This window comes from Ambystoma mexicanum, chromosome 9 (genome assembly GCF_040938575.1).
Source record: "Ambystoma mexicanum isolate Mex_15411 chromosome 9, UKY_AmexF1_1, whole genome shotgun sequence".
Lineage (NCBI taxonomy): Eukaryota > Metazoa > Chordata > Amphibia > Caudata > Ambystomatidae > Ambystoma > Ambystoma mexicanum.
Window position 1 is genome coordinate 711,253,448 of NC_090931.1, and position 27,398 is coordinate 711,280,845.

Genomic DNA, 27,398 nt, shown 5'->3' on the forward strand with positions numbered 1-27,398 from the left:
TTTCACCTCAGCAGAGCTTTTGGGTTCTTGGAAGAAGGCCAGTAGCTCAATGGACTGGTTAACATGGAATTTTGAAATGAACTTAGGTGAAAACCTAGGGTGAGTGTGTAAAACCAGTTTATCCTTATGAACAGTAAAGAAAGGATCCTGCACTGACGGAGCCTGAATTTCACGGACCCTTCTTATGGATGTAATGGCTACTAAGAAGGCTGTTTTATAAGTAAGGTGTTTAAGACTAGCTTTATGCATGGGTTCGAAGGGAGGTCCCATGAGTTTAGCAAGCACCAATTTAAGGTCCCAACCTGGTGGTGGGTTAGAAATTGGAGGGTGGAGTCTCTTTACCCCTTCCATAAAGGCTTTGACTACTGGCATTTTCCACCATGACACCTTGTTATGGGAGGTGGTCTAGGCTGACAGCACCGCCAGGTGTACCTTGAGTGAATTACATACTAACCCTGCATCCAGTAGGTGGAGTATATAGGTGTCAATATTGGAAGGAGTACAATCAATTGGGTTGATTTGTCTATCTGGCACCAAATAACAAATCTTTTCCTCTTATCAAAGTAACAGTGTCTTGTGTTTGGTTTTCTAGACTCTTTTAAGATGTCCATGCATCTCTGGGGTAAATTGAGATAGCCGGACTCTATGACTTCAGGAGCTATGCTGCCAAGTTCGAGTTGGGTTGAGGATGCACTGTTTGTCCTTCGTGCTGTGAGAGTAGATTGTACCAGCACGGGAGTTTGATGGAGTCGCACACCACCAGTTTGCGTAGGTGTGGAAACCATGGTTGTCTCTCCCACATAGGAGCAACTAGGATGAGCTTCATCAATTCCCTGTGTATCTCGTTGACCACCTTCCTCATCAGAGGGGCTGGTGGAAAAGCGTAGGCAAACATCCCTGACCAATTCATCCATAGAGCGTTCCCCTTGGAGCCTGGCTGGGGGAACCTGGATGCGAAGTCTGGGCATTGTCCGTTTTCACTTGTGGCGAACAGGTCTATAGTGGGGAAACCCCACTGAGAGAAGAGAGCTTCTACAACTTCTTAGTGTGTCGCCATTCGTGTTCCTCTGGGAGGGGATCTGTGCTCAAAGCGGCCGCTAATGAATTGAGATCCCAGGAACATGTTTGGATAACAGGTAAATGTTCCGTCTGAGTGCCCATTTCCAAATATTCTGGGCAAGCTTGGACAGATTTGGCGAACAAGTGTCCCCTTGTTTGTTCAAGTAAAACATTGCTGTTGTGCTGTCTGTTAGGATCTGCACTGACAGGTTGGATAGAAGGGGTTCAAATGCCCGAAGCGCTCTGTAGACTGCCAGAAGTTCCAGCAGATTGATGTGATTCTGAGCCACTGTGAGAGACCAGAGACCCTGAGCTGTGTGGTGAAGGTGGTGAGCTTCCCCACCCTGACAGGGATGTGTCTGTTGTGACGCCGGCTAGTATTTCTGGATCGTAAAAGGGTTTCCCCATGGTAAGATTCTCTCTTTCTCTTGTCCACCAGCGAAGACTCTGTCCTAGTGTTCGCGAAACGACCACTAGATCGTCCCACTTACCAGTTGCCTGAGACCACGGTTTCGCCAACCATTCCCGCATGGGTCAAATGCGCAGGTGCGCGTGGGGAAACAGGTAAATGCACAATGCCATCATGCCTAGCAAACATCGCTTTGCGCACCCTTATCTGGCAACCGGACTGATATTGAGGCATTTGCAGCAACAGATTCCGAATTCATTCCTCGGACGGAAAGGCCAACCCTCTTGGGTGTCTAGGACAGCTCCTAGGAACTGATGAGCCAGTCGTCCAGGTAAGGGAACACCGGGATTGCCTCCCTGCATAGGTGCTCCGCCACCACCGCCAGTACCTTGGTGAATACCCTTGGAGCCGAGGCTATTCCGAAGGGCAGCACCTGGAACTGGTAGTGCTGGCCGTCTACCTTGAACCGCAAGAATCTTCTGTGCACTGGGAACATGGAAATATGAAAATAGGCATCTTTCATGTCCAATGTTATGTAATCTCTTTTTAGTAGGGGGGGGGGGCTACTTCCTGAAGTGTAGTCATGCAGAATGTTTGTGGCTCGACATACTTGTTTGCAGGGCGCAAGTCTAATACTGGGTGCATCGTTAGATCTTTTTTGGCACAAGGAAGTAGGTTGAATACCCTTGTTTACCTGGTTGCCCGAGACGAGGACTATTGCGTCCTTTGCAAGAAGAACGACAATCTCCACGAAGAGGAATCTTTGGTGCTCCAAGGAGTGTATCTTCCGTCTTGGAGGATGGTTGCGGGGACGTTCTAGTAGCTCTATACAGTATCCAGTGGCACCCATCTGTCCGAAAGCGATACCTTCCCATGCGTGGGTGAAGATGGAAATGCGCCCCCCTAGTAGGGATGCATGGGAAGGGAACCGGAGCGGAACGTCACTGTTTATTGGGTGGTGTAGTGCCTCTACCTGGACTGCCTCTCCCTCTACCGCGGCCCCTCTTGATCTCTGGTGAAACCTTGGGTTGCCTGTTGATTGCCGCCCCATGAGGTTCCTTGACTCCGATAGTAATTGGACCCTCTTTGGGAGGTTTGGCAGCGAAAGCAATGAAAATTATTATTTCCCCTGTGACCTGAGGGCTTATTTGTTAGTTGGCCGAGGGACTTTAAGGTTTCATATTCGTCCTTCGCTGTCTTCAGTGCTTCCTCCACTGCTTCCCAAATAGGACGTTCGGTTCTACCGGCATGTCCATGAGGGTGGCTTGGGTATCGGGCTTAAACCCTGATTGTCTTAGCCAAGCAAGGCGTTTAATAACTGTGCCTTCTGATATTAGGCTCCCTGCATTATCTGCTGCATCAAAGTTTGCCTTAAGAATGCATCCAGACACTGATCTTCCGTCTGATGCAATTTGGGCCAACTGGCTCTTTAGAGGTTTGGGTGCAGAGGCAATAAGGGCAGCTACCTGTTCCCATTGGTGGCAGTTGTAGCTTGCTAACAGAGTGGTGGTGTTGGCAATGCATGTTTGGTATGCTGACGTGGATGCCACCTTCATCCCCAGAGCATTTATTCTCTTGCTCTCTTTGTCCGGGGGTGCTTCAGAAGAAGCTAGTGGTGTTCCCGCCCTCTTTCTGGTGGTTGTAACCACCAATGAGTCGGGTTTAAACTGACCCCTTATGTATAGTGTATCGGAGGGAGCGGCCCTAAATAATGTCTCTACTCTTAGATTAACCGCCCGAGTAAGATTAGGGGTTACCAGAGAAGGATCGATTCTGCGCTGAATTGATTTTAAAATGGGGATAGTTCGGGCAATGGATTTCCTGTCCCCCAGAATTTCTTCTGCAAAATCTCTCTTCTTGGAAACCCTGTGTGTCAATTTGGAAATGGGCTGCAGCTTTAGCTAATACCTCATTAAGTAAAGGCTGATTATCAACCGGTGAGTCATTCACAGGGGGATCTTTGGAAATAGGGGAGTCAAGACTATAGGCCTCCGCCTCGTCTTCCTCTTCCTGGTCCTCATCGTCCCCATAGTAATCGACCCCTGCCTGGTCTTCCAGCATTTGTACTTCTGACTCCTCACCATATGGCTGGTAAGGCTCAATTATAGAAGGGTCTGAAATCAAACCCTGGACTGTAGTCTCAGAAGGAAGCCTCTTAGTATGAGGGTCTTTGGATCCCGAAGGGGCAGAGGTAGCTGGAGTACTATGATAGCTATGAAAGTAATTGGGTATTTTTTGTAGAAATCTACAAAAAAGGACATCCTCCTCGTTACTCGATCAATGTCCTCAGAGTTCCATTGCTTTGAACTGGGGATAACCCACTCCTGCTGTGGTTCTTTACTAATCTCTGTTTCCTGAGTAGTGGGAGGAACAGACTTTTCCTTGGTGACAGGGTCAGGGACCTTGGATTTTTTCCTTGTGTTTTTCCTTCTGAACCTGATGTTCGGAGGCTTTTTTGTGTTGTTTTTCCCCTTTCCCATGTGTAGAGGAATGTTTGCCTGACTCTTGGGGTTTCCTGAATGTTTCGACGCCTGGCGTCGAGATTCGCAGTTGGTGTCATGAGATTCGGGAGTCTTGGAAAAGGGGCGTTGAATCTCTGAAGCAGACGTCGAATGTGCTACTTGGGGAAGAGGTCGGATTAGTCTTGACGACCGGGCCTCAGTGACTTTTGGTAGCGTGGCACCCTTAGCAACCGTGGACGGTTGCTGTGTGTCATGAGACGACCGTGACCTGGAACGCCCAGAGGACACCGAATCGGCGGACCGCTCTCTTGGTGCCTTCTTCTGAAAATCACTCGACATACGTGTCGAATCTCGGCTGGGGTTAGTGTGTTTGGTGGAAGAGGTGTGTTGCACTCTTGCTGCTGGGTGTTGTCCCCATAACGGAACCGCCGGTCAATCCTCCAAGGTCGGGGGCTTGTGCGTGGGTGCCAGACAACACTCCGGTGCCCTCGCCGTCCGATAAGGCGGCATTGCCATCGCTAAAGGAACCCACTGCATCCATGGCCTCTAGCTGCCTGGCGTAGTGGGCCCAGTGCTTGGTCGAGCGGTCCTTGAGCGTCTTGGCTTTGAAGAGCTTACAAGCTCTACAATTAGCCTCGGGATGGTCCCGTGGGAGACGCAAGTTACACGTATTGCGTTTGTCTACCCAGGGAAACTTACGGTTACACTTTGGGCAGAATTTAAAGGGAGTACTCTCCGTATGTCACTATTTGGCAGCGGGCGGTTTTATATGTAGGAAACGAGTGTGTGTGTCCACCCTCCACTCTTCCAACTTGCACAGGGCCGATGCCAGTGGCCTTCCGAGGCCCAAAGTCCGTTGTGTAGTCTCAACGGCTGTTCTTCCTCCGTCTCGAGTACCAACGTCGATCTTCAGCGATTTTCGACGTAGGGTTGGAGAGCGGGGAATATTTGTAATTATAAAAAGGTAAATGGCTAAAGCCAAGGGAACGCTGCGATATGCTTCCGACAAGTATGGTGGAAAAAAACAATCTGAGGGTCCTACATGCGTGAGGAATCATGGGTACAGTGGACGTCACACTAGGGATAGTATTACTGGCACGCCCTAGTTCTATGCCCCTTTTCGAGTTTCGAAAAAAACAAACTAATACTCAGCAGCTTCCACTAGATGTCGGCCTATGCACAGCATGTGATCTGAGCAGATTTCACAAGCTTCAGAAATAGTCAAAGTAAACACTATGCATTGTAAAAATAAATGGTGTATTTAAATACAAGTAGGCCAAGATGAATCTTGGGTAAATAAGTACCATCACATTATATATAAGCACAATTATAAAAACAAAGTCAATACTTAAGGGATACAGCCCAAACTATTACCTTGTTAAGAATGGCAGTCAGCAGTTCAAGGTTAGGTAAATCTATAACCCATTCAGAATGAAATCAGCTATTCTTGGGGAGTAAAACAAGGTTACAGTTACTTTTTCAATACAGTCAGTAATTCAAGGGTAGTAGAAACTGTCAGTCATTCAGTGACACTCAGTTAAGGAATCACTTAAAAACCAACCCTGTTACCAGGATACGTTTCTGAATAGCGTAACACAAATGAATGGATCAGTATGAACGTATTACTGCATTCAAGATATCATTCAGTTATACTAGGTGAGTAAGACCCGATTGTGTAATAAACTATTACAATTGCTTTTCAGCTCAGTGACACAGACTAAGGTAAGCAAGAACTCTTTATACTATTGCAACAGGCAGACCAGGGCCAGATAAACCCACAGTACACTTATTGCCACAGAATGGCATACAGCTATTCAAGGGGAGTTAGACCTATATACTTTTTAAAGGAGCTATTTGCAACTTAAAAGGTAGGTGTAAACCATAGACTATTTTAGAATCTGTATAAAGCAGGTCTGGGAAAGCAAAACCCACTGTTACACTTTGAGAATTACACACCGTTATTCCAGGTAGGTAAAACCCAGTGTAGACCTTTTCTAGACAGGCTATACAGCAGGTCAGGAAGCAAGACACTGTTGGTTAACTTCTACACTTATGTTCTTCAGGAAATAGTTGGGTGAAGCCAACAGCATTACTTTTGGGAAGTGGGGGAACCAATTCACAAGTGAGTAAAATAACCTTATATATACTTTTCAGAAGGACAAAACACATTCAAAGAAAGAACTTGTTTAACTGCTCATTTCAGAGGGACAGTTACCAAACCAACTCTGTTACAAGTAAATAACTTTTAAACATTTGCTTTATTTCTCAAGGCAGAATCACTTTCTTATCCAGTCCTTCCCCAGTCTATTGCAGACGTTCTCTCAGAGGCTGAAAAGGGACCCTAGTCTAGCAGTAGGCAGGGTGAGATGGGGTTTAGTTGCAGAAAAGGTCACAGTTCCTATGGAAGTCTCTTCAAAGCAAGTAAGTAGTTTAGAGTTACAGTTCAGGGACTTCAAAGAAGACACCCTAGGAGGATCCCAGCAGTGGGCCTGGGTGAACTGGATGAGAGAATCACATGCAACACCCCAAAGATACACAGGAATCACAAAAGGCTTAAGATGAGCAATAGCCCAGCCAGCACAGTACCTCAGCACGGAAGAGGTTTGCAACAGGAAGTAGTCGGGATCTGCAGCCAAAAACCTGGTCGATAAATTCCTTGTCGTGAAGATTGAAGACAGGACATTTGAAGGGAAATCGCAGCAAGGATCAACGAGGAAGACTCCAGGCAAGGGTTTCTTCACATCTGGATTCGCTGCTGTGGTTTTGGCACCCTTTTCAGTAGCCAAATGAACGGATATCGTCGGATTCTTGTCAGTCTCTCGCTCCTCCACTCTGGTGAGGGGACATCAAGGGGATTCAAATAGCGTCCCTGGAGAGCAAGGAGGCGGACACCAAAGTTTTGGACAGATTCGGAAGACCATGCACCACACAACGGCTTGAGGTCCCAGGGTATGGGGGTATTGCAGCCCAGCAAGGTCGCAGCATGTCGTGGGATGGTTCAAAATGCAGGTTTTCATGAGACCAGTGGATCTCTCCAGCCTCTTGGTAGGAGTCGTCATGTTAGGGGACACCAGGTCGATTGGAAGGAAGGGATACAGCATGCTCGCTGGAAATTGCTACAGCTGTTTCTTCCTGTTCGGTTTTAGCTCCAGTGGTCGACTTGCCAGCAGCTTCTAGGTTCAGAGTATTTAACAGGTACTACAGCACAGCTTCTGAATTCTCTCCCTGCTTAACACCAAGGGCAGTCTGGTTGTCCAATTAGGACAGCGAGCCCCCACTGGGAGTTGTTTCCTTTCAGGCAAGGTAACAGAGCAAGGGCTGCATAGTTTTGGCCTCCTCCCTCGCTTCCTGCCTTCTCAGACACTCTGGAGCCTGGGCGGGGAATTCAAACAATTCCTGCCGAAAGCAAACTTCCACTGAGGTCGTTCCCACCTAGAATGGCAGGGGAAGACCTCAAACAGCAAGCACACATGAAAAGGCGATAAAAGGAGCACACCATTTCAGAAAAATTACCAAGGCTGAATTAACAGCCTTCAAGTAATAAAGACTAAACTTCATAAAGGTAAAACACCACTGCCACCAGCCATTCATGTAAAACTCGCAATTGTAACACAATATTACCAGGTAATTAAGAAAGGGGATACATTGCATCCCCCAGCACTCCAAATAAGGTGGGGGCAGGGGTGTGCTAGCTCACTTATTCAGAATGTAAAGGGGATGACGATCCCCATTTACTATTTGGGAACAGTAGTTCACTCAAGTACATGAAAGAGAAATTCACAGGGAAGCCCAAAGGGGCAACCCAGCCTAGGGCCAAAAGTTCTAGGCAACTATAACTCCAACCATACACTACAGAGAGCCATAAAAAGTCACCCATAAAAAGAGTAAAATACTAGATCAGAAGGGAACAAGTGTCCCACTCAACTAAGGACAACGTAAATAGTTACCAAACTTAAGCAAAACGTGTTGGGGTTGACACAGGTCAGGAAGATTTATCATAGATTTGAAAATCCTAACTAACAGTGGTTATGTGGAGAAGCAAATAATTAGAAAAGTTCTTTCTTGCCAACTAATTTGAGCACAAGATTTAAAGGCAAGTCAGGCAAAAGAACAACATCCCAGGGGATTCCAACAGATGTCACAGATGGCTATTAGTGCCACCGGCCTTTTTGTAGCAGGACAAGCACAGAATAATCACGATCAGAATGAGACCATACAGGTTATGCATAGAAGCTTTGTGCCAACCTAAGTCTTTTGAGGCTTACATACAAAAAGATGGCATATATGGTGTACCAGTCATTCGAAATATAGTCTAGCTCCAAAGCAGAGAGTGCAGGTTGAAGGTTTAGGGCGATTTCATTGAATACATTTAGTTTAATTACAGGTTGATTTTGCTACATATATTGTGTGGTGAGCGCCGCCCCCTCCCCCCTTTAAACGTTCTACAATAATTTCCTTAAACCCAACCTACACATATATATGCAGCAACATTCGTCCCAAAAAGAAAAAACAGACATTCTGCTTCAGCCAAATATGCTGCAGAGTAATCTGCCAATCCCCAGGTTAAAGACCGGTAACCAAGTGAATGAGAATCCAAGCAACTTTCTTGGCACTAATTCTTATAAGAGAATGCATACAAGTCATAATGCTGGATTATGTTTCAAGACAAACAATTTTAAACCTGCTTAGCAGATCCTACCTACCTCCCCCACCCCCAGCTGATAAAATGAAAGAATCCTGGAGTATAATATACTTACTTTGGTAAACCTTTAATGCAAGCTGCCAAGTCCTTAGTCATGAATCCAGTTTCTATTGTCTCAATGCAGACATGTTCTAAGGCTGTGGCAAAGTTGGCAAGCTCTTTGTTGTTATCCAGTTTAGCTCGGTGAGCCAGGCCTCGAGTCCATGCAAAAACGGAGGCTGTAAGAAAAGGAACAAAGTGGCATACTCAACCCGGATCTTCTCAATCTACTCATGCAAGCACATAAATGTCAAGTTTAGTTATTTCTTCACAAGTGACAATACGAATGGTGTACTCATCATATTTTCAGTGCTACTTTCAAATTTAGTTTACTTTAACATTCTTTTGTCATAAAAAACTGGAGGGCCACAATTCCATCATTAAGACAGTGTTTTGTGGAACTCCTAAGAATAAAGCAAATGCTCAGAGAATAAAGTTAGAACGTTTTTTGTGTCAGTGTTTGCACACTTAAAGGACAGAGGTTTTTCGTTTGGCTATCGGGTGGCGCTTTAGCACCACCTACAAGCCAAAACTATTGCATTGAGTAAAGCAAGGTGGGAGAGGACATGTGAGAAGGGTCACATAAGCAAAGACTCACAGCCCATTTACCTACCCATTCACTGCCCATGGCCATGCAATTCACTATGACATTCCATAGTAACCTACTCTAAAGGCTTGCTCTAAGTGAAAAGAATGTTCGTTTTTGTCTGACCCTATTCATGATCGATTTACAAAGACTGCATAAAAGCGATTATTGTCTTTTTAAAATGATCATGAAAAACGCCCTTCAGCCAGCTCCCCAGCCCATCGAGACCCGCACATCACCCCCTTTCACTTACCTTACTCTGCGATGCTCCCGAATGTGCAGGGCCTGCCAGGCACAACACGGGTCTCTGCTGTGCCAAGGAGTGTGCAGGGCCGTCACATCTGACAAGAGGGGGAACCTCTGGGTGGATCAGGCACGTTTTGTGTTTGTTTGTCTCTGGATGTTGGAAAAAGGGGGAAGATTGTAGTGGGGAAGGGAAGCAGCAAGAAGTGAGACTCTTTGGTGAGGGTGAATGCAATGGACGGGGAACGGAGGCAAATGCGTGCACGGGTGAAACCCCCAAAATAAAAAGGCAGGAACCAATGCAGAAGAGTGTGGGATGCAGTTGGATAGTCTTCATGGGGGATTGCGCGGGGTATAATGTAATAATTCAGCATTTTGAAGACCACACAAAATCGGCCGAAATACAAACAGCCTTTTTTGTGTTCAGTCTTCAAAATGCGGAATTATCAGATGGAACCTAGACTTAGACCTAGTTATGCATACCATGTAGCCCAGAAAAGAGCTTGTTTGTATTCAATATTTTTGGACTTTAAAGCAGCCGTTTACCATGTAAACAGAGAACATTCCATTTAGCAAACCCCCATTAACCAGGGCATGCCCCAAGAGAATTTTCATTTTAGTGGTTAATTCCTCCCTCCTTAGAGACCCCCAGCTCTTTTGCTGAACTTTGGGACTTTTTAATTTTAACCCTGGAGTGAGTGAGCCCTTTTTCTCTCTTACCCAGGTGTTCTGTTTGATTTGAACACTGTTTCTTTTGGTTTTGGAGTCTGACAAACTCCAGAGGCATCATCTTTTTACATGGTGTCACACAGCACCTTTAGTGCAGTGACAAAGGGAAGTCGCTCAGTTTTCCCAAAGGTTTAAATACCTTCTCTTGGTTAAACTACTGTTTCCAAGAGCAGCAAAGTGAAATTGACATTACTTACATTTGTACCTTTCTAGACCAAGCACACACTATCTTACCATAGGGTGCTGGAGGGGTTACTTAGTATCCCCTTTGTCTAGTTTCTCATGTAACATTTTTATGTTACCCTTTCTACAATTAATGGCTGGTGGCAGTGGTTTACTTTTTCCTCCCATTGAGTGTTATTACCACGGGCTGCAATTGCAGCTGCAGTAAAACACCCATGAGTGCCCATTTTGTCAAAATGGCCCTGGTCTTTTTTCACCATTTCTTGTTGGAAATGTCCTTATTGAGATTTACTGTGCGTGCCAAACTAGGGTTGGTTCCTTTGTTCATTTTGTCTTTGGCAGGATTCACTGGTTAAGCCCGCCTATGGCTCCAGCGGGTCTGGCAGGGGCAGAAAGTGAGGGCCTTGCCTGTGCTTAATCCCCTTGGTTACAGGAATGCACCCAAAGGTGATTGGCCAGCTGGCTATCCTTGGAGGACAGCCACCCTGCTGTGCGAGTGACCGCTAGGCTGTGAATGAATGGGAGAAACCTGCATAAAAGGCGAGGCTTTTGGCTTGCAAGGCAGTCGGCCACTGGACGGAGAAATCTGAAGAAGAACTGGGAAAAGACGCTTGCTGCAACTCCTGGACCGTTGGTTCGCCCGGTGAAGCCCTGCTGCATTGCTAAAGCTCCGAATTTGCCTCGACTAGAGAAGCCCTTCAACGGACAACTTCTTCCTTTGGATTGGTGGGACCAATCAACCCCAAACCGAACTCGTCTGGACATCCTCTCAGAGCTTCTGTACTTAGATTGCTGCTGCACGAACAGATTGCCATGGAGGGGGACACCAGGATCTAATGCATTGTTTTTAAGTCAGAACCGAACTCCAGGAAGATCCTGCGGACTCCCATGAAGCAGGACTCGCCAAGACTGAGCCACCTCAACAGAGGGCTGGACCTCAGATGTGCGAAAAGTCCATAAAGGTATCCGAGAACCACAGTAGTGCTGTTTGCGAGAGCCACGAGAAGCTGAAACCGCGAAGTGCCGCTGATCTGAAGTTTGCCCATTGCTGCTGCCGACCTCCAATTCATAGTGCAGGAGTCCCCAGATGTCCTCCCTCTTGTCCCCACAACTGAGGCTCAAGAACAACAGGATCTGCAGACCTACACCTGGAACAGAAGCGAGCTGGAACACATTTCTTCAAACCAAAAGGTACTGTAAAACTAAGGGGTTGCTTACCTCTTGTGTAGCCTTAATAGCTCTCAGTTGAGACTTGTCTTGGTTGCTTTGCAGAGTTGCTTGCAGCTTTGCTCCTCACAAGCCTCACAGCTTGTGGCCCTATAGTGATATCATTTTCTACAAAGATTTCTAAAACATTGTGCAAGACTTTTTACCTACCTTCAAGAAGTGCTTCTGCTCACCTAGACCTTTGCTCAATTGACATTGGCTGTCCTGGATCCCTGAAAGACTCTTCTCATCTCTGACTTTGTGTTTTAACTATCCCTCAACAAAAGTCACACATTTGATAACTTGCGCAGCTGGGAAAGGGTTCATTTACTTTGCATTGGAGGGTTCAAAAAGTATTTACCTGCTGAAGAATATTTGTTAACCATTGTTTTATTCCCTCATCTTTTCCTTTTGACACTAACCTCAGTATTGCTCCAAATGTGCCAGTGATAGATCAATGTCCACAGTGTCCTAGTTGTGTATGTCACCTCAGGGTGCAGGAAGTGTCTGTATGCCATCTCAAATGGGCATCTATTGATTTAATGGAACATAGTGTGTAGTTTTTCAGTATATTGTTGTGTTACATATTTTTGCTCCCTTCCAAAGAAGGCCTATTAAAATGACGGTTAAATTAATACATAATAGTTTAAATCAAGAAACCTTGAGTGTAAGTGTTGATTTGGATACTTGTCGCTGTGAATCTGTAATAACCCTCTCCAGCTCACATTAACCCCTCTTGAGATGAACCTGGCTGCTCAGTCACCATCAACTTGTGTAGTACATGCTTATAGCAAAAGGTTGGGTTAACTATTGCCAAGAGGACAAGGCAGGTGAAGTCTCCCACAGAGTACAGCATACAATCTTGCCTAACACCCCGCCATAGAACTGTTCACTGCTATTAAATATCTCTATTCTGATAATGAGGCAGTGGCCAGGTGGGGATAAATGGGCCGGAAAATTGTGCCGTTACCTGTAACTAAGGGAGTGCGACAGGGACGGGTAATGGCCCCGTTATTCACACTTTCTATCAATGTCTTGCAGTAATTTTATTACATTCACTAGTGTTAGGTTAGAATTAGTAGAGTCCAACTGATGTGGGACATTACAAGACTGATCTCTTGGAATTGGGTAACCCACCTTTTAATATAGGCCTATAGTACACAAGTTGGTAGAGTGACTGAACAGCCAGGCTTACCTTAAGAGGGGTAATGTGAGCTGTACAATGAAATTAGAAAATACAGGTATCCAAGTAAACACTTATACACTTAGTTACAGTATAAATATTTATTTATATATACACATGGATAATAGACAATCTTTAAAAAGCAGCAATAGTAACATTAATGTAAAAGTTAGGATTCAGTTCAACAAGAGCAATAAAGTAGGTGAGCAAACTTCTTTTCTTGTGCTCTTTCGAAGAGCAATTTATTGGCCTTGTTAATAAGATTACTAAAGCCAATACACCAGTTATTGTGCTTGGTGATTTCAACCTTTGGGCCGATACCCCTTTCAACAAGCCAGCCAACTCGATGACAGCCCTTGACACCATAGGGTATCTACAGTGGGTGTCTGGACCTACCCACATAGGTGGGCACACTATTGACTGGTTTCTGTCGCACTGTCTATCCTTGTCCAACATCTTAGTCTCAACATGCCCATGGTCTGATCACCACCTAGTTTCCTCTCTTGTTCAACCCTCCGGCCTCGCATTTCAAAATCAATGCCACCCCAAGACTTGTTAAAGAATCCAGAAATTTGAAAAGGATCACTCCTGAGAAACTATCATCCATTCTCAAACCAAAATTGAATTTTCTTGAAAAATGTGATAACGCTATAGACCTGGCTTTTTTGTTCCACTAATAAACTGAATTAAGCTGTTGATCTTCTCGCCCCTCTCCAGACCAGATTGTTAAGTCAGGGTCCAACAGGAATACTTTTTTAATAACACATTTTTATTGATTTTACAACATACAACCGCTGGGCTCCCTGTGGCCAGCCTTTAGACAACGACATTACTAACGATAATAGAAATAAAAGTAACATTGGATGGAAAAAGAAAAACTCTCATATGGAACACATACTACATGCTTACATTTAACCTCCGATACACAGCGTAATGGGTTTCGGCACAGTAACAAGTTACTTGCTGTAATCTCCACAACTCCTGATACCCGATATCATGATATTAGCGGTTCAGCAGGTCACATCGTGTCTTCCCAGCGCTGCCAAACTTTATCTGCTTTTTCAGGACAGCCCCTGTAGACCCTCCTTTCTATCTCAATGCAGATTTCTACATCATTTATCCACTGCTCCACTTGCGGAGGTTCCGCAGATCCCCATAGGCGTGCTATGTTCCTTTTGCATATTGCTGTTGTAGTCATGAGACAGAGTTTCTCATATTTCGACAAGTCTATCTCGCTGTCTACTCTCAGTATCAGGAGTTTGGGCTCTCTGGGAATCGTCTGGTGCAGTACCCTTGACAGCACATCGCAGCATTGCTGCCAGTATTGACAGATCACCGGGCATTCCCACAGTATATGAAAGAAGGTCCCTCCTGGCATCGTAGACAGTTTGGTTCAGCTATTTTGCCCCACTGGTATAGAGCTGCTCTCGGATAATAAATCCTGCTTAGTATCTTCAGTTGTACTAGGCGTAGTCTGGTTGATATGGTGACTTCCCTGGGGTACATTAGGATCTGGACCCAGTCTTCAGGCATAATTTCACCAACGTCAGCCTCCCATCTCAACTTTAGTCGCTCCAGTTCTGGCGTGGCAAAGGAGGGGATGACACTATACATGACAGTAGTGACTTTGGTTGGGATATGGTCTACCACTACGTTCCTCTCCAGCGGGGTAGAGTCTGCCATGTCGGAGAGGGCTGGGAGGTACTGCTGTAGAGCATGCCGAAGCTGTGTGTAGTGGTATCTCTCTGTTTCCGGAAGGTCGAAGGTCGAGACTAGTTCATCAAAAGGTGTTACGACTCCCTCCTTCAGAATGTCCTGTACTTTTTCTATACCGTGTCTCTTCCACGCTGGCCATTTCGGTAGTTTAGATACTTCAGAGAGGTTCCTATTATTCCACAATGGCTGCAGTGGAGTGATTTTGTCTCCCCAGCCTATAAAAGGTATGCGAGTCTGCCCAGATGCGTGGTATATGTGAGGTCATGTCTCTAGGGGTTGTTCTACTTGTTCCTGCGTACAGTTCCAGGGGGCGGGACGCTCTCACATGTGGTAGTGTTGGGTTGGCGTGTAAAGCATCGTTTATTATCGCCATCTGGCTGGCCCAATAGTACATCTGCAACCTTGGTAGACCGATGCCTCCTTCCCAAATCGACCTTTGTAATGTTTGAAGGGCTATTCTCGGGTGTCCGCCTCCCCACAGTAGTTGCCTGAGCACAGAATCTATCTCCTGGAATGTCCTGGTCGGTATGTGCAGTGGGGCAGCCTGTAGTACATACAAGTACTGTGGAAGTGTTAGCATCTTGAACAGTGCAGCGTGCCCTAAAAGGGTCAAGGGTAGGGACTTCCAATGTTGCGCTTCCCTTGTGAACCTGTCTGTAATAGGTTGCAGGTTGTTTAATGTGTGGTCGTCAAGATTTCTTGTGATCTGGACTCCCAGATATCGGAACTGTTCATGCGCGATTTTGTATGGGCAGGGCTCAGGGGTCTCGTTTCCAAGATGATTCAAAGCGAACAATGTAGATTTAGATCGGTTCACCCTCAGGCCACTAAATGTTCCGTATTCCTGCAGTAGTTTAGTTACCACTGGGCATGCTGTTTTAGGATGTTGGAAGTATATCAGTAGGTCATCAGCATATAGTGAGACTCTGTCTTCCCATTCTGTTCCTCCAGGGATGCCATCCCAAGTTCGCGTGTCCCGTAGCCATTGGGCGAGTGGTTCCATGGCCAGTGCGAAAAGGAGGGCCGAAAGTGGACAGCCTTGTCGCGTCCCCTTCCCTAGTGCAAAGGATCGCAATGTCCAACCATTCACCCTCACCTCTGCCATCGGTGCCTCATATAGCAGTTGGACCCAGGTGATGAAGCGTTCGCCAATCCCCATTTTACGCATGATCGCCCAGAGCGCCTCCCAGTGGACCGAGTCGAAGGCCTTCTCAAAGTCCACTGTGAGTACACCCACAGGAGCATCCAGTGTCCGGGCACGTTCAATGGCCAGGTGCAGTCTGAGTATGTTCATTCTCGTGGATCTGCCAGGCATAAAGCCACATTGATCTGGGTGTATTAGGGATGTTATGACCTGTTGCAGTCGTGTGGCCAGCAGCTTCGCTAGTACCTTTGTCTCGCTGTTTATCAGAGATATTGGCCGATAGGAGCTGCAGTCGTCCGGAGGTTTGTCTGCTTTGGGTAAAACAATTGTCGCCTTCCTTAAATCTGCTGGTAAGCTGCCTTCGTCTCGGGCCCGTAGATACAATTTAAATAGATGTGGGGCCACCTCAGTTGCACCTATCTTCTTCCAGGTTTCAATGGGGAAGCCGTTCGGACCAGGTGTCTTTCCTGATTGAAGGTGCATCATAGCTGCCACTATCTCGTCTTCTGTGATTTCCACTTCCAGCATGGCTGTTTGTACTGCAGTGAGAGAAGGGAGGACGATCCCATCCAGCACAGAAGTTTCGGTGGGGAGCTGGGGTGCGCTGTATAACCTCTCATAATACTTAGCAAATTCCTCCGCGATGTATGCATCTGTTGACTTTATTTCAGCGTTTTGATCGCTCTCACTTGATTGTGGCCCTCGTCCCTGCGCTCAAGCCACGCTAGCATCTTCCCAGCTTTATCTCCTGTTTCGTAAATTCTGGCTCTCATCGCTCCGTGTGCCTCTTTAGCATTGTCCAGAGCGATATTCTGCAGTTTTTTCTGTGCAAGGGTCAGGGCTCTATTCGTGTCAGGGTTGTCCTGGATTAGATGCGTTTCTTCCGCTGATATGACAGTTGCTTCTGCTTCCCTTGTCGATTGCAAGTGTGCTTTCTTTTGTGCTGAGGTCCAGGAGATAATTTCTCCACGAATCACAGTTTTGTAAGCTTCCCACATAGTGATGGGGGAGTCCACAGTGCCTTCATTCACTTCAAAGTATGTCGTGCTAGCGTTCTGTAGTCATTCCACCAGTTCCGGGGATCCCAGATAGTAATTCATCTCCATACTGGAGGTGGGAGTGGTTTGTATGTTGCAATGGACATGAGCAGGGGGGAGTGGTCCGAGATGCCTCTTGGGAGGTATTCTGCCTGCGTCGCTGTATGAATTATTGATGCCGGTATAAAAAAGTAGTCCAGGCGTGACAGGGACGCATGTACCCCAGAGTGGTAGGAGAATTCCCTGTCTTCCGGGTGAAGATCCCGTCACACGTCTCTGATTCCAAAGGCTTCTACAAAGCTGGCTAGGTTAGTCCGGCGATTCGGATCTCTACTGCGCAAGTGTGAGCATTATCCATTACGTCGTTGAAATCTCCTCCCATGATCAGGATGTCTGCCGTGTCCATCGTCAGCAGTGGTGTTATGTCTGCTATCAGCGTGGCTTGTAGTGCGGGTGAGGCATAGATCGCCAGTAGGGAGATCGTTTTGTTCCATAGCGTGCCGGTGACATATGTGTATCTGCCACCAGTGTCTTGATTCGTGCTCGTGAGTATGAGGGGAAGCCTTTTGAGTATCAGGATTATTACCCCTCTGGCTCCCATCGTGAATCCTGCCTGTATTGCCGTACGGTAATTGGATCGTTTGAATAGAGCATTGGTTGTGCCAGCTAGGTGGGTTTCCGTTAAGAAAGCTATGTCTGGGCTGTGTCTGTTGAGAAATTGCCGCACTAATCGTCTTTTCAGACTGCTTCCCAGACCATTTACGTTCCAGGTGAGGAGTTTTAAAGTCCGAGTTTTAGTGGCTTGCGAGTTCATTTAAGCATTCGTGGATAAGTGGCAACGGTGTTCCGCTGGTACTGATCCTTGTGTGCATACGTAACCGTGACAGAGCGATTGTCCATTTCGTTCTACATACTGTGCTCTGAGTATTTTGATGTTCCATTGAGTTTGTCCATCCTTCAAACATAAAAACAAATACCCAACTCCCCCCTCCCTATACTTCACCCCCAACTGAAGCATCTGTCGCCCAATAGTAACTCAAACTAGCTTCTAAATAAGTTTTAGGAGAGGGTCCTTTTCAGGGGAGGGGTAGCCCCTCTTGCTTGCGCCGAATGTTAGTGTTTTGCATAGTGAGGTGGTTCACATGCTACAGCTCGTGGTGTAGTAACAGAGCATTTATATAGTTTCGTGGGGCATTCAGTTTCTTCACTGCAGATTGTTGCTTTGTTCAGTGCACTACCGGTTCTGCAGCAGGGTCTGGAGCCTCTTGTTCGTTTCGTTCCGGATTTCTCCTTGGGGAGGCCCGTTGTGGTCCAGGCCTGGGTCTTCCTCTTCTTGGTCTTGTGGACCAGTCTCCTTCGATGTGGGCCTCGGCCCATTTCCAGGCCTCCTGCGGATCTGTGAAATGAACTGTCAATCCCTTGTGATAGATCTTGAGTTGGGCTGGGAAAAGCAGGCCGTATTTCACTTTCATCTGCGCCAATTGCCTCTTCAGTGGCTCAAAGGATTGTCTTGCGCGTTGCACGTCTCGGTTATAGTCTGGGAAAAGGCTATTCGTGATCCATTGTGTGTGACTGACCCATGTGAGTGTGAGCGCGACATTTGCAGGAGAGCGTCTCTGTCGCGGTAGTTTAGAAACCTAGCTATTATTGTCCGAAGAGGGCTACCTGGGGCCGGTTTGCCAGATGGCATTCCGTGGGCTCTCTATAGAGAAAAACTGAAAGAGTGGGGGTCAAAAATGTCAGTAAACCACTGTTCAAGAAATAACTCCAGACACGGCCCTTCTTCCCCTTCCGGCAGGCCCAAGATGCGGACATTGTTGTGGCGAGACCTTCCTTCTCCTTCATCCACTCTGGTTTCCAAGGTTTTCAAGCGGGACATGGCTTGGGACGGCTGTCTGTTTATCCCACTGATGTTGTCATCCGTTTCTGAAATACGGTGCTCGGCTTCAACGGTTCTGGATGTTAGTTTCTGTAAGTCATGTCGCAGGAAGGAGACATCCGCTGCAATGCTGTCCATCTTGATTTCCATGGCAGAGCGGGAGCTAGCGATGGCAGCCATGACGTCTCGTAAAGAGAGGGGTGCTTCATCTAGCAGGGCGGTCGATTGTGCAACCACTCCCGTCTGAGACGGTGTGGCAGCGACCGCAAATTGGTCCATGCTGCTTTGGGTTGATGTTTTCTTTCGTCTGTCTTTGCCCATCTCAGCGTGCGTTTGGTGTTGCGGTGGAGGGATCAATACCGCATGGACAGTCCCAGCGTAGTCGCCGGCTTCCAGCTGGGATCGGTGTCCGCACTGTTGTCTCCACCCTGTGGTCTCTCCTTCGTTATGCAGTGTGTTTGTGACTTGTCTTTCACCGGGAGTAGCCGGTAGGTGGGGTCTGTGTTACAGGAACACCACTCATCTGGGATTGTAAGTGACCTCTGTAATGGGTCCGACGTCCACACCCGCACCAGACGGCGCGGCGTATCACTAGTCTTTCAGCCGGGCCCAGCCCTTACTACTGTGCTGTAGGGCCCCTCCGCTTCCCACACCTCCTCCTATGCAGGGAGAGAACACCCCCTTTCGCTGGGTATTGGTCTTTCAGGAGGTTCGAGAGGGTCTAGGGGGTGGGAGAGGAAGTCCCACTTACTTGCTGCACCTTTGGGTTGTCTCCAGTGTACTCGCCAATCTTCTCCCACAAACCGTTCTCCACGTGGTAGCGCAGGGAGGAGGATAGGGCTAGCCACGGGATCGTCACCAGGCCTTGGCCGCTAACCCGTGGGCCAGCGGCTCACAGCGTGTGTTTCTCTGCGCCTTCTATTCCCACGGCGTGTTATAGGTGCTCAGTCAATGGTACCAGTTGTTTTGCATATGGCTTGTGGGTCCCACACGTGTCAGCGGGCGGGTTTGTTGCTGGGAAGGGAGAAAGCACCGACCGCCACAGTCGGATTCCGCCAGGAAGATCCTTCTCACCTCCGGTCTCCACCTCTGTCCCTCCAGCCACCAGGGCAGCAGTCCACAACGATCACGGCCGACGCCGCTCTCCACAGCTACCACCGCCGGCCCTCGCGGTCCGACAGGCACCACCGGTCCCAGCCGGCGAGGATGACTTCGCCTCTGCTCCTCGTGCACACAGCTCCTCCGCTCCCACAGGCCGCCACTGGAGGTCCTCGCCTTCCGAATCCAGGGAGGCCCCGGTCGCAGCCTCAGCGTGCTTCTCCTCCAGTGGACAGGCACGGAGGAGTTGGCTCTGCATGCCGTGCATCAGCCGCCGGTCGGAGGTAGCAGTTGCTGCTCGTTCCGTTTCACTGCGACACAGCACAGGCAATCTCCCCTACTGTAGGTGCCAAGGGGTTCCGTCCGTTAGCAGAGACGCGTCGTGGCGGCCATCTTGGAGGCGCTCTTCGCGCTTCCCGCACTGAGACTATTGCTCGCTTTAAAACCATAAGACATAGGTTTTGCGGGCCGAAACTTCACCCGGAGCTGCTTCACATATTCACCCAAATATACTGCAAAATTCAGGTCGTTACGACCCGCCAGACAGGATAGTGTTGTCAGGATGTTGTCGGCGGCAAGAGGAGCTTACGGGACTCACGTCTTCCGAGCTCACATGCTGGCCACGCCCCTGCTGGCCACGCCCCCCCAACAGGAATACTTGACATCAATAAAGGTTTACCTGAATGATTGCACTTTGTCTGAAAAGTCTGGGAAGAAACCAATAGGTGCAACTTGGTATGTTATAGATCCCAATTCTCTAGCTTTCCTGAGAGCCCAGTCTCTGACCCGGTAGTTCAGTAGGCAAGCTATTATGGGTCTCACCAGAGACCAGGCAATTCCCGCTAGGGATACGGTGGGCCCGCTCAATAATGAACGTTGCCGGGAATCCTTCGCGTCCAAGGGTTTCTCCCAGTAGTTCCTCCACTATGGTCTGCAAGTTGCACTGATCTCCAGCTTCAGGCACCCCAATAATTGTTAGATTATTCCTACGAGACCTGGAGGTTTGTCTGAAAGTTCTTTGAGGGTCCCTGTGACTAGGGCCATGTCCCTCGTGGTGGTGTGAGATTCATCTTCGACACTCTACCTCATCCGGGTGGTACCCATGTTTATTCAGGCGCACCTGCATGTGGTGCACCTTGCAGGTCACTGTCCAGTTTCCCATCGAGGCACTGTCTGCTCGCCTGCACTTGCCCCAGCATGTTTTTAATGTCAATGGGTGCCCCCACTGGGTCCAGCAAAGTAGGTGAAGTAGCGTCCCCTGGGAAGCCCTCGCCAGAGGGCAGGTGTTTGGACGTGACGGGTTGCTCAAAGTGTAGTTTCGATTGTTTGTTGGATTTTTGGGATTTCGACATGGTGTCATTGGTTGGTTCTGGTGCACCATTTGTTACTCTTTTGTCCCATCAGGTCTGATCTCCTCAGTGTTAGGCAAGAATTGACGGTAATAACCCTGTGGGAGACTACACAACCCTTGTCCTCTTGGTATTAGATAACCCACATATTGGCATAGGCCTGTACTACACAAGTTGGTAGTGTGATTGAGCAGCCAGGCTTATCTTAAGAGAGGTAAATGTGAGCTGTGGAGCTGTAGCAATGAAATCCACAAATACAAGTAGCCAAGGTTTATGTTATAAATAATGATTTAACAGTAGTTTTTTAATGAGCATTCTTTAAAAGGGGCAATATATGTAACACTCAAATACACGGCATCAACACAAAACTAGTAGATACTCTTTGGAGATGCTTCTTACACACCTCCTACACCCTGAGGTGACTTCACTAACTAGGACAGCAATTGCATTTATATATCACTAGTACACTTTGTAAATTCTGAGGGTTGTAGAAAGGAAAGGTTAAGGGAAGGAAAAAGGTTAAACAGGTGCTCAGAGCATGTGAGCTCTTTATATCTTCCAATGAAGTCTAGATAAAAATCTTTGCCAGCAATAATAGCTAAAAACCAAGTTATCACCTATGAGGTACAGTAAGTATCAAAGTCAAATGCAATAGAAGAGTCTGCAGGGACCCAGGACAGCCAAATTCAACTGGACCAAAGTCGATGGAGCTGAGGCACTTCTTCGATACTAAAAGTCTTGCACATGGTTAGAGAGTTTGTTGAAGAAAAGCCACTGTAGGGTCACAAGCCGTTACACGTGTGAAGGGTAGAGCTCAAATCGACTCTAGCAAAGCAGCTACTGCAAGTCGCAATTGAGAAGAGCAAGCTACAGACAATGAGCTAAGCACCCCAAGTCAGAACAGTGCCTTTGGTTAGAAGAGGGTCCAGATGGCTTCTGTCTGGTTGCAGCTATGCAGATCCTGTGTTCCTGGGCCTCAGTTGTGGGGACAAGAGGGAGGACGTCTGGGGACTCCTGTGGCAGCAATTCGGAGGTTGGTGGCAGCTACCGACTCTTTTTGAATCAGCAGCACTTTGTGGTTTCAGCGCTCGGTAAACAGCACCACCGCGGATCTTGGATTCTGGTTGGGCTTCCTTCACTCCTCGAGTCCTGCACTCTGGTGAGGGGACTCGAGCTCTGGTCATCCTGCTTCTGGAGGGTCCTGGAGCTTCTGGCCGGATCACAGACGTTCCACTGGACCATGGATATCTTGACCCCTGGTACTCGGTTCCTATAGCATCAAAGAAGTACAGCCATTCAGGGAAGGTGATCCAGTGGAGTTAGTCCTGGGGTTAGTTGGTCCCACTAACCCAAGGGAAGAAGTATTCCCTTTCAGAGCTTCTCTTGTCGATTGGAAAAGGAGTTTCAGTACAGCAGCAGGGCTTCACTGGGCAGTTCAACGGTCCAGGAGGATGCAGCAAGCTTTGTTCACTGATTCTTCGTCGAGTTGTTCTTCCCAGTGGTCGACTGTCTTCAGTCCCAAAACACTCGCCTTTTAAGCAGGTTTCTCTCATTCATGCACAGCGTAGCTGTCACTCACACAGTGACAGCCAGATAGCCAATCAGGACTTGGTGCATTCAGGCATTCCTAAAGACAGAGGACAGGGGAGTTTCGGGAACCTCCCTCACTTCCTGCCCTTCCAGATACACTGGAGCCAGGGGCGGGTTTCAGTACTGAAGCCCGCCATAGGCAAAACTAACAAAGGGCTCAAACCTGGTTTGGCAAGCAGAGTAAAACCCAAGAAAAACCTCACAAACAGAAAATGGGGAAAAAAAGAAGACCAGGGCCATTTTGACTAAATGGTCACCCATGGGGGCTATACTGCAGCTGAGGATTCACCCTGCGGTAGAAAAGCACAATGGTAGGAAAATTAAACCACTGCCACCAGCCATTTAAAGTAGTGAGGGTAACACAAACTGTTACATGAGTAGGTAGGAAAAGGGGCCACTACGTAACCCCCCCACCCCCCAGCACTCCACATAGGATGGTGTGTGCTGGACTTACAAAGATAGAAGTTAAGTAAAGTCAATTTCACTTTACTATTCTTGGGAACAGTAGTTAAGGCATTTAAGCCTTATGAGCAATCTAAAGGATTTCTCTGTGACACTGCACTGAAGGTGCTATGCGTCACCACACAAAAATGAGATGCCTATGGAGTTTGTCAGATTCCAAAAACAAAATCCAAATCAGGTCAAAACACATGAGAGAGAAAAGGGCTCACTCACTCCAGGGTTAAAATTAAAAAGTCCTAAAGTCCAGCAAAAGGGCTGGGGGTCTCCAAGGTTGAAGGGAACTAGCACAGAAATGAGAATTCTCCCCAACACTCGGCCCTACCCAGCATTTAATGGGAGTTTTGTACACCATTCTCACCCAACACCTTCCTCAAAAGAGGGTGCTGGACAGTTGTCTGTCATATTCTCCCTTTCTTCCCCAGTACTAGCACCAGGAAGCCCATGGCATGCTGAAACGGAAGCCGGGACCTTGCAAGGACAGGGACTGTGCAGCAGCAGGTCGGCCGGAGTTCTCCCCTCCTCCCCCAGTTCTTCTTAGTCTCTCAGACAGTAGGGATGGTGGGGGGGCAACAAGAAGGTGACAGAGGGTGGTGTCTGCGAGGGACTCTCCCGCTGGCGGCCCAAAGGTTCACGCACATGGGGGCCTACCCGTAGCTCTCCTTACCAAAAGGTGTCTGATTTCGGTGGGGATGGTCTCCCTCCAAGTCGAGCTCTGCTCCGGTCCATCACGTTAATGCACGCTATTGGGCGGCTCCTCCAGGAGTGCTTTGGCAGTACCCGCTGCTCACCAGTGACGGGGTGTCAGTGGCCCCAGTTGGTCCTCTGTTCCCTTACACCTTCTCCAGGACCGGGACGCCTTCTGGTGTTTAGGGCACCCTCACGCCTAGCCGTCGCTTCTCCCAGAGGATGGGTTAACCTTGGTCACGTGCACGCTCCTCCGCTGTGTGTTTGCCTCCCGTTTAGCTCGGTTAGGTTGGCGTGTCCCCCACCAATTTAGTCGGCTTCTGCAGGTGTTTTCTAGCTCAGTGGCAGGCGGATGCAGCCGGATCTTGTCCGAATATCTGGGGCTGGTCGGAAGCTCACAGGCCTGCGGCCATCTTGGCTGGGCTCTCTAGCGGCCTCCCTCGAAGTCTACTCTTCCATCCATTGCTCCATGGTCAATAAAATGAGTGCTGACCTGACTGACAGGTCAGGCCTGCCGGTAGATCAGAGCCCCAACCCTCAAAATCTGTTTTCCCCAATCCGGCAAATATGCCAGTGCCGGTATTACCAGCAATGTTTCTGGCATTACCACCGGACAACGGACCTCATAATGAGGCCCATAATTTCTCAGCGACTAGTTAGTTTCCCCACAAGAATGAGCAAAATAGGCAAGGGAAGTGAAGCAGAAGGCAGGACAGGATTTAAAAATTAAAAGGGGTTCAACAGGAATCTATCAGTGAAAGGTGCAAAAAGAAAATCTTTCCCCATCAACCAGTAACTCCTACCTCCTCAGAGCACAGTCCAGTAATAGGCACTTTAGACTGTGAGCCAGCCTTAATAGCCTCGAGGGTGGCCCACTCGATCTCAGAAGACCCTCTCCCGAACACAGGCATACCAGGAAGGTATTTGCAAGGATAGGTTGCCTGTGAATAAGCACTCTTACCTCAAAAGCACATAGGTTTGTCTGGCAGTGGCATCAACACATTTCCTGACATGATGAGGAGCCAACCGGTCCTTCCAAGGTTTAATCTGTGTCAAAGAGCACACAGACCTAGGGACCTGCAGGGTACACAAGTATCCCACTCATGACCTAAGCACCCAAGAGAGTGATGGCGAGTTTCCAACACGCAAGATGCTGAAGCAGGAGCTGAAAGCAGTCATCACCAGCCTACCTTAACTGTATGGCTGTGAGGGGATGGGGTGAGGAAATCAGCATTCTAATAAAAAAATATAATAAGACAGCTGTTGCAACAGTAAAAGCTGCCAGCTGGTGCAAGGGATACAGACCCGTAAAGTGGTAAAAAGGACTAGCGGGTAAAGCCAGTCGGATGAGCCAGTGTGGGTGGGCAAATCCAGGTATTCCCTTGTGTGCCTTGTGGCAGGTCAGAAGGATGCAGACTCTAATTATCCATCACACTGAAAGTTTTATTAAACACAAGACTAGATGGCCATCTTTCCCTATACCAAGGGGTTTCCCCTACTTAACAAAACTAGCTAAGGCGCTTGTCAGTTAGTGAGAGTCTAAACCGAATCTGTCCACCGTCCGAAGTAACCCCTTCTGACCCTACCATTATTATAATAACTAAAAACAGGAGAAGGCCTCCATTCTCCTGAAGACTTTTTTCTCAAAGTTCAGTAAACTATACTCAAGTAGTTCCTGGTGACTCAATTCATACAGTTCAGTTACAGGGTTATGCAACGTCTGATTCTGATCTCTTTGGTTACTATTCTCGGTTTTGTTCTTCGCTTGACTTAGTTATCCTTCTCTTTTCCCAAGGTAACATTATACAACACTTGGGGCTCTCCCCTCAGATTCTCTAGTCTTTGAGATATTGTTCAGTCTTTGGTTTTTCTTTGGACTTTACTCTCAGTTTCAGCCGTATCTTCTGGCTTTTCTTTTCCATTACATCTCTCTTCTTTAATTAGACCTTTGTCTGGTCTAACCCAAATTTGAACATTCCAGTCTTGAGGCTTGTCCATGCTCTTATTTTGTGCCAAAGTTTTCTTCTTGACTGGGATGAGTATCCCAATTATGATTCACATTCACTTCTTTAAATGTCAAAGCTTTATGTTGACTGGGTCCAATTTGAGCATTCCAATAACGATTCTATTTCCCCCATCCCGGGTCTCCCATTTTCCCCAGTTACCTGCCGTGGTAAGGGATAATGTCTGTTTTCTGATTCCGGTGAGACCTTCTCTCCGGTTTATCAGATTGTCCTCTTTTGATTCTTCTGCTGCTTTTCCTTTGTGTTGCTGCATGAGCAGGTTTCTCAGTATTCAGTGTGTTGGTAGATTCCGCATTAGTTCTAGTGGAGTGGTATCAGCGTTGTTCAAGGGACCCCCTGGTCCACTACGGCACTGTTGTGGTCACGCCACCACTCGGCTCGTTCTCACTCTCCAGGCTCGGACACCTTGGCTTCTCTGCCATCTCTGGTTTCCCCAACACAGCGAGTCTACTTTTGCAGTTTGCATCTTCCCAGTCCTAGAACACCATGCGTCCATCCTCTCCTCCATTTAAGCTAATGAGCCGAATCGTGGGCTTCCTCCCTCTTTTTATAGTCTCCTCCCTTCTAATAAATTACCTGGCCGTGGGACTTCCCCAGCACAGACCAGTGTTCCTTTCTCAGTTTGTTTCATCTTCTCTCCTCCTCAGCCCAGTAAAAAGGTGATTTTTTTAAAAACAATTTTATTTTAAATCTGTTGCACAAGTGGAGACAATGCATAAGTACAGGGCATATAAAACGCCATAACACAGAAGCTGTTCATGGTTGAGTGGTCCCTCTCAGGCCCTCTCCTTCCCCCGCTTTCTCATCTCCTTTCCCCATTCCATCAGTTCATGCATCCCTCCGGCCCAGCAGTTCGAGGTCATTCATTTCTATTCCAGCATTGCCCTGTAGGGCCAATCGAACAGCTCGAGGTGTGCAAGTCTACGCTGGAAAATTCTGGTCGTACTCTATAATCGGGGCCCAAATGTCTGTAAACCTGCTTTCAGGAGGGCTGCTTTGGCTGCCGTGACCTTCTCTGCCACTAAAACATCCCAGAGTTTGATCATAGTCATTGAGGGTCCCTCAGAGGTATTCCAGGTGCGAGCAATCGTGATCCTCCCTGCTAGTAAAAGTTGTGTAAGAAGAATGGTGGTTTTCCCTGTTCTTGGGTAGGACCCTGGCGCTGGTGCGCCCAGTAGGATTACTTCCAGCTCCCTGGGAATTGTCACTCGAGTGATACTTTCTATAACAGAAATGCAGTGGTTCAGGAAGGTTTGCACAGCGGGGCAGGTCCACCACATATAAATGTAAGAGCTGAGCTGTCCACATTTTTGCCAGCATTGAGGCATAAAAGGTGATTTTTATTTTAAAGGAGTAATCAGTTTCTTGATGGCAATATTACATACGGGAGTAGTTTCTTACCTGTAAATCCATTTCTCCAGCATTGGTATCTTTCATGGATTCACATGCCGTCATCAGGCTGGTAAACCTCTGGCTTTAATGTAGTGGTTTTTCTATGGAAAAACTTTGGCACCTCGAGTGTCCCATCAACGTCTTTATAGGTGCTTTAGTCAGCACCAATGGGACGTCCAGTATATAGCCAAGCCCCCGTGGTTTCCCTTCAGATATTAACCT

The 27,398-nt window shown here is 47.6% G+C and overlaps 1 protein-coding gene across 1 annotated transcript in view; it reads right to left on the reverse strand.

Annotated features, from left to right (window-relative positions):
- The window catches only part of IDH1 (isocitrate dehydrogenase (NADP(+)) 1), a 358,127-nt gene that overhangs the window by 42,075 nt on the left and 288,654 nt on the right, over window positions 1–27,398 (reverse strand). Inside the window, exon 8 of the mRNA XM_069615604.1 lies at window positions 8,688–8,850. Within this exon, the coding sequence (XP_069471705.1) occupies window positions 8,688–8,850 (163 nt within the window). The remainder of the gene's footprint in view (window positions 1–8,687; window positions 8,851–27,398) is intronic.